This window comes from Apaloderma vittatum, unplaced genomic scaffold (assembly GCF_000703405.1).
Source record: "Apaloderma vittatum isolate BGI_N311 unplaced genomic scaffold, ASM70340v1 scaffold23825, whole genome shotgun sequence".
NCBI classification, from domain to species: domain Eukaryota; kingdom Metazoa; phylum Chordata; class Aves; order Trogoniformes; family Trogonidae; genus Apaloderma; species Apaloderma vittatum.
In genome coordinates, this window is record NW_009715749.1 from 504 (window position 1) to 7,280 (window position 6,777).

At 39.0% G+C, this 6,777-nt stretch overlaps 1 protein-coding gene across 2 annotated transcripts; it reads left to right on the forward strand.

Annotated features, from left to right (window-relative positions):
- Positions 1-380: 380 nt before the first annotated feature.
- Positions 381-5,750, forward strand: GID8 (GID complex subunit 8). Of its 2 annotated transcripts, none has more exons than XM_009869288.1 (4): positions 381-505; positions 1,672-1,868; positions 2,384-2,581; positions 2,914-5,750. In XM_009869288.1, the coding sequence occupies exons 1-4, from the start codon at positions 388-390 to the stop codon at positions 3,085-3,087; spliced, it is 687 nt and encodes a 228-aa protein (XP_009867590.1). In that variant the 5' UTR covers positions 381-387; the 3' UTR covers positions 3,088-5,750. The 2 variants fall into 2 exon arrangements, with proteins under 2 accessions (XP_009867590.1, XP_009867591.1); XM_009869289.1 differs by having other exon boundaries at positions 2,387-2,581; positions 2,914-3,666.
- Positions 5,751-6,777: the final 1,027 nt, after the last annotated feature.

Sequence of the window (6,777 nt, forward strand, 5' to 3'; positions counted from 1 at the left end):
AAACGTTTTCTGGCTAGCTGTCAAACTCTTTGGTTAACTTGTTTCACATTGTGATGCTTTGCGTCCTGTATAAATTCTAACTAAGTCTTATTTGGAGTGGATTTAAGAGCAAGTACAAGAAGATGGTATTTAAATTTTTTATTCTGACAGTGGATAAAAGCAGCTTTAGAGACTGGCTGGTAGGTGTGAAAGAATTCAGAAACAAGGAGGAGAAAAATGTAAAACTATGGTTTGAGATAAAAGGGTCTCTTTTGGATTATTAATTTTAAAGCTCTCATAAAAAAGACATGAAGCTGGTACTAACACAGGGCTTTCACACATTAAACTTCCTTCTTCTTGATTCGTGTTAAATGAGATGCTTTTTCTTTCTTGTAGTAAGAGTCCAGGATGAGTTATGCAGAAAAACCTGATGAAATCACGAAAGATGAATGGATGGAAAAACTTAATAACTTGCATATCCAGAGAGCAGACATGAACCGCCTTATCATGAACTACCTTGTTACAGGTAAAAATCAATAGTAATGCTAGGAGGCTCCTAAATGCGTATCACTTATTTTATCAAGACAGACAGTTTTAGCTAGAATATGCTACTAGATGGAGTGAAATTAAGGGCTTTGAGGACTTAGTGATTGCTGTTGGCTTCTCTTAGCAATGTGCACTGCTCTTGTGTCCCGAGTGGAAACAGACTGAGTCAGAGACTGAGCAGTAAGCGTACGATAGAAGTGGCATTTATTAACCTTAACTCTTTTGCTAAAAGATACAGAAAAGTGTTTTCTGGAATGCTGTAAACAACCATCACCCGCTTCTGTGCGATGTCCTTCTTTGTGCCGTTGAAACAGAGTTCAAGATGTGTTGCAGTTGTTAGTTAGCGCTCTGAAAGCCTCACAGAAGGGCTAGCAGAAGCAAGTTTTGACTGGCTAAAAAGATAAAGTCTAAAAGGGCCTTGCTGTCAAAATAGTTTGAGACCAAAAGTATTAACTCCTTCAGCGTATAGCCTCACTTTATACTTAGAGCAATCAAAAACCCTCGCAGATTGTCCCTAGCAATTACGCTGCATACCATCACGGTAAGTTACACCAGGGCGGAGGCACCTGTATCCAATCTACACCCCTGTTTACACTGGTGTGTAAGTGAAGCCTCTGGGATGAAGGAAGAGCATCCTAGTGCGTGGTGTAAATTATATCTGTGTGTATGAAAGCATGACTTCGGATTTAAAATAGCTGGCATAACTTTATAAAAAAATAGTATGAGAAAGTAAAATGCACTTTCTGTGTCTTCTCAGTAAAATTGCTAGATCTGCGTAAACAGATTTGAGGGCTGGAGGGAGAAGCAAAGCCACCTAAATTTTGAAAATGTGTTTTTTGAAAATCTGATTTTGGAATAGGTACACTGCCTTGTTTAAGTGTAAACCAAGCTTTCATGTCAAGAGGTGTAGGACTACAAGTAGTGTGCATCCTTAGAGAATGAAGACACGTGAGTTAAGAACAAATTAAGCATGTGCCGTTAGGTGCTTGTTGAGTAAATGCTTATTTCAATAGAGAAGGATTTTTCAGAACTTCAGACTTAGTCTTTAAATGCCAAAAATCCACAAGCAATATTTTCATATAAGCTGATTTCTGTTTTTAAGTGTTTCACGAGATGTATTTTATAGGTAAAATGTTTCTGTTTCAGAGGGCTTCAAAGAAGCAGCAGAGAAATTTCGAATGGAGTCTGGAATTGAACCTAGTGTTGATTTAGAGACTCTTGATGAAAGAATAAAAATTCGAGAAATGATCTTGAAAGGACAGATTCAAGAAGCCATTGCATTAATAAACAGCCTCCATCCAGAATTGCTAGATACAAACAGATATCTTTACTTCCATTTGCAGGTAAGGACAGGTGGCAAACTTTACCTTTGTTTGTTTTAGAAGTTGCCGAGAAACTGGAAAAAGTAGTCTAGATTTTATGAGTGTGTCACGAGGTTTGTGACCAGACATGGATGCAATTTCAAGTGTTCTTGGCATCATTTTGGAGCAGTGGGAAGCTTTGTGGCACAGTGCAGGAGCCATCATACGCGATTAATAACGTGAAAACTTCTAACAGCAGCAGTGGTCAGCGACTTAACAACTTGCAGTTACTGTTACGCTGAATTTCTAGGAGTTCCTTTAGTAACACGTCGTTTCAAAACACGTTACTTGAAAGCGCCAGTTGCCTTTTTCAGTAGTTTCTGTAGACTACGTCTGCTGCTCCTTGTCTCATATGTTGCGAAGAATTGACCCCGTACCACGAAACGATGCATTAGTGTTTGTCTCAAATTGCATGCTAACACCTGAAGATTACAGTCCTGAAATACAGAAGCTTTGTTAATTTGTTTAGCTAATATTGCGGTGTCTTTCGTATGTAGCAGCAGCATTTGATCGAACTGATTCGGCAGCGCGAGACAGAAGCAGCTCTGGAATTTGCTCAGACCCAATTAGCAGAACAAGGCGAGGAGAGCAGGGAATGCCTGACAGAAATGGAGCGTACGCTGGCTTTGCTCGCCTTTGATAATCCCGAAGAATCACCATTTGGAGACTTGCTTAACATGATGCAGCGACAGAAGGTAGTCCTTTCGCAGAAGGGAATTGGTGTCTTTTATTCGTACGTGGTGAAAAGATGTCCAAATATTTTGGAAATGTTCAGGAAAAAAAAAAGTATATGGTGGTATGCAAAAGAACGGAAGTATTTCTTAAGCAAGGTTAAAGAAATGGTGTTAATGTATCCAACTCCTCGTCTCTCTTCCTTGTTTTCTCCAGTCTCATAGTCTGTGGAGCTTTGGCCTCGCTGTGTTCTGAGGAATTAGCACGCGGGGTGTGATCTTTTCAATGTCTATGTGACATTAGCCATATTAATCATCTGAAAACTAGTACTGAACTCTGGTATTTCTTTTTCCAGGTTTGGAGTGAGGTTAATCAAGCTGTTCTAGACTATGAAAATCGTGAATCAACACCCAAGTTGGCAAAATTACTGAAACTACTACTGTGGGCTCAGAATGAGCTGGACCAGAAGAAAGTGAAATATCCCAAAATGACAGACCTCAGCAAGGGGACGATTGAAGAACCCAAGTAAAATGTGTGCAGATGGACATCAAACAATCGTAGTACTGCACAGTATACATTTATATCAGTCTGTGACTGAAATATTTTTACTACAGTACAGCACTCAATTCAGATTTTTCAATGAACACCTAATTTGAAGGGAGAAAAGTCCCTTTTAAATGCTGCAAAAACTGCATTGAAAGGCGCTGTATCTCTTTGAAAGTCTGACTTAGGCTATGCACTATAATACATTTTTAAAAAAACCAATTAAACAGGACAGGAAAAATAGCATTTTTAAAAGTACAGAACTTGAGCTTTCTAATTGGCTACTGATGCCCAGTTTAGTGGCCAGTAAGTTAATATGGAGTTATATTGGCAACTATTCAGTGAAGTTTAACTGTCTCCTGTTTGAAATGTGTATATAGAACAGTGAATATTTTCTACCTTTAAGTTATAGCCAGATATACATTCCCCTTAAAAGTAACTGGTCAAGTTTTCATCTATAAACCTTGCAGTAAGGTCAACCTTTTGCTTAGGAAATAGTGTACAAACTTGTAAATCATAATTTAAGGACTTTTTTTTTTTTCCTTTTTCCTTGTTTCTGACTTTGGTGCTTTTATATGGTGAGAGCTATGTTCGTAATGGATCAGTGACCCATCTTTTCAGGAGGACTAGTGTTGGAAAGAAGTTTTTTCTTAATTTTCACCAATGACCAAAACGGCCCCTGGAAGTATTTGAGGGGTTTTGTTAACGGGAGCCTTTCCCCCCCTATTAAATTTGCAGCTGTAGACACTGCAGTGATTCCAGCGGGCTACTAAAGCTTTGAAGGCCGCTGGCTGTTTGTGAGCTCAAAGCCATGCTCCTGGTAGGAAACTAAGCGGAGGGAAGAGCTGCTTGTTGAAGCCTCTGATGCATCGTCTTGCGCAGGATCTGCATTTGTGCTTGCTGAATAAGAAGTGTAGTTTTATCACTACAGGGGTCGGTTTTGATGCCTTGAGCTGAGCAGAGCAGGGCTGTCTACAACCAGAAGTTGCCCTTTTCTCAATTCTTCCATCCCTTCCTGAAGAGATGCAGTTCATCTTCACCTGTGTTTGTTTACTGACTGTCCTCACTCCGGTTAGGATTATGGTTTTAATGTTTTTACATGTGAAGTCCAGACTTTCAAGTCAACAAATTGTAATCTTCTGGGTATGGGATGTTGTGGTCGACTCAGTTTTGCAGCACCGTACGCTGGTGTATCCCCAGTGGTAGGAAGCATTAATCTTGCCAAATCGGTTTTTAGGGTCCATTTATCAAGTTGTTAGAGATTTGCTGAACAAAGATGGAGCTGATGAGGGAAAGATCTGAACATCATGAAACACTGGCAGTTGTCACCCCAGTCCCATACTGTACATAATCTAGTCTTGTATGGTAGATATTACCCTGTAGAATGAAACTTAGTTTTCACTTAATTTTACTGGAATACTTGCGCATTAAACTGTATAAAGCTTTGCAGATACACCTGACTTACAGAAACTAACGAACCCTGTTACTGATTGCATTACTGTGAACACTGTTTACTTGTGTAGCTATTTTTTGGGGGGGAAGCGATTGTTTGTTAAGCAGCTATTAGAGAGGCGGAGCGCCAAGGTTAAGCTAGATGATGGATATAAGAAAATTATTTGTTCCCGTTTATTGTTCTGTTCTCCGCTTGGAGGCATTTGTGGGATGGAGGTCTTAAAGTTGAAATATAACAAACAAGCTGTCAGTCGTCCCCCAACTACAAGAGCGATCTGGCTTTCCTTCACCCGGGCTGCTCATTCTAACATCAAACAGTTGTGGGTTATTTACATTTTTTTTTTTATTCTTATTTTTTAATTTTCCAGTCGGTTGATGTCTGAAAACCATGTATAACTTTTAGTTTGTGAGAAACTGTATGGTTAATGTAACTTTTGTTTAATAACAAACTGCAGAAACAAAACTGGAATAGCTCTAATTTCTTCCTGTGTAACTGATCAGCTTTTTCTCTGTTCTGACACTTGTGTTGCTAAACCTCATCTGAAGCTTCTCCCGGATGACGTGGAAAGTGGTGCGTTTTTGTGGCATGCCTAGCATTTTTCTCCATGAGAAATGCAGTATTACAGTCCTGGTTGAGAAGTTCACTTTATTTCTAGAACGCTACGTTAATTTCGTATGGTATTTGGGCAAAGATTGAGCATAGATTACTTGAATTTTCACTAGCTTGTTGTTTTTTTTTTCCCCCATTAAAAAATAAACATGTTTTTAAGGGGTTTAATATAAAATTAGTATAGAACTAGCTCACTTTGTTTTTATGAACATGCCACATTGATAAGCAGCTTTAATCTGTAAAGTTTTTGGTAACTGCAAGAAAATATTCGAAAGCTATGCATTTTAGAGAAAGCATAAAGGTAGTGATATTGGTACTTCTAAGGATCTTTATATTAGTGTATATAAAATAGTTTGCATATACAAATATAATATATAATCTGTTTGAAATATTCTTGAATGGTAGGGGCTGTGAAACATTATAATTTATGGAAATATTGTACACAGTAAACAGGCGTCTCAGTACACGAATGAACTTCTGTCATATGCATGAGAAGTGTCTTATTTGGTGACTACTAAGGAATGGGATTTTGTTAACCCATTTTTGTTAGATAACCACTTTAACAAATATTATTAAATGCCACTTTGCTCATTTTGCTTTAGTGTAAAAATACATATTTTGTTCCACTTGGTTTCCAACGATATGAAAGTAACGTGTAAGGAGGTTTGTACCAAACTCGACGGTGGCAAACAGGTCTGGCCGTTAAACACGGTACGCTGCGCCCTGTCCTCCCCCTGCCTTTCCTTTGCTGAAAGCAAGTAAGGTGATTTGCGTCAGTGCTATGGACGCGAAGAAGTCGAGTTGTAAAATATGCCTCTGTGGAAAGGCTGCGTGTGGAGTGTGTTTTGATCAGGCTACAAATTTCTCTTCTTTTCCAAAACTTAAGCCTCCCTAATGCCTGCTTTCTTCACTGTTACCATGTTTCTTTTCTCAAGCTGAGCTGTGGTTCCTTCTGTTGTACAGCGGAGTAATCTGTGAAGGGTGGGGGATGTCGGGTTTCCATGAAGATCAAGTACTGGCGGTACTTTCTGAGAAATATTGAACTGTTTAATTTTATATAGGTGGAAAAGCAGAGGCTGCTGCACAGAAACTAACCAGAATTTTAACTAAAGCGTTTCCTCTTGAGGCTTTTGAAGAGGCAAACATATACAGCTTGAAACCAGGTGAAGGACCTCTCTCTGTAAGATTGAAACACTTTCAGCTCCTTCTGCCCGTGTTAAAAGAAAAATTGAAATGAATGTGAAGAGCACTTATGTAGCGTTTAAGATGCGTGAAATCACTTGGGAAGAATTCTGTCTCCTTTCCACTCCTTGTACACGTAGGGGAAGCCATTACATTATTCTAGGATGATTTTATTGTTTTTAATTTGTAAAATTTATGCTTTGTACGCTTGAGTATAAGCTTAAAAGCATTACTTTAAAAAATCCTTGACTCGTAGTTGGGTGTTGCTTGACTTATTTCAAACCACTTTCTGTCTGAGTTCGTTATGAAGCTTATTAAATGGAGTTGGAGCGTGATCCCTGTGTGTCTTATCTTCGCGGGTAACGGGGCCTCCTGCTCTCGACAGCAGCTGAAAGCGTCCTTGAGATACCTGCCTCAATGGAAATAGAAGGA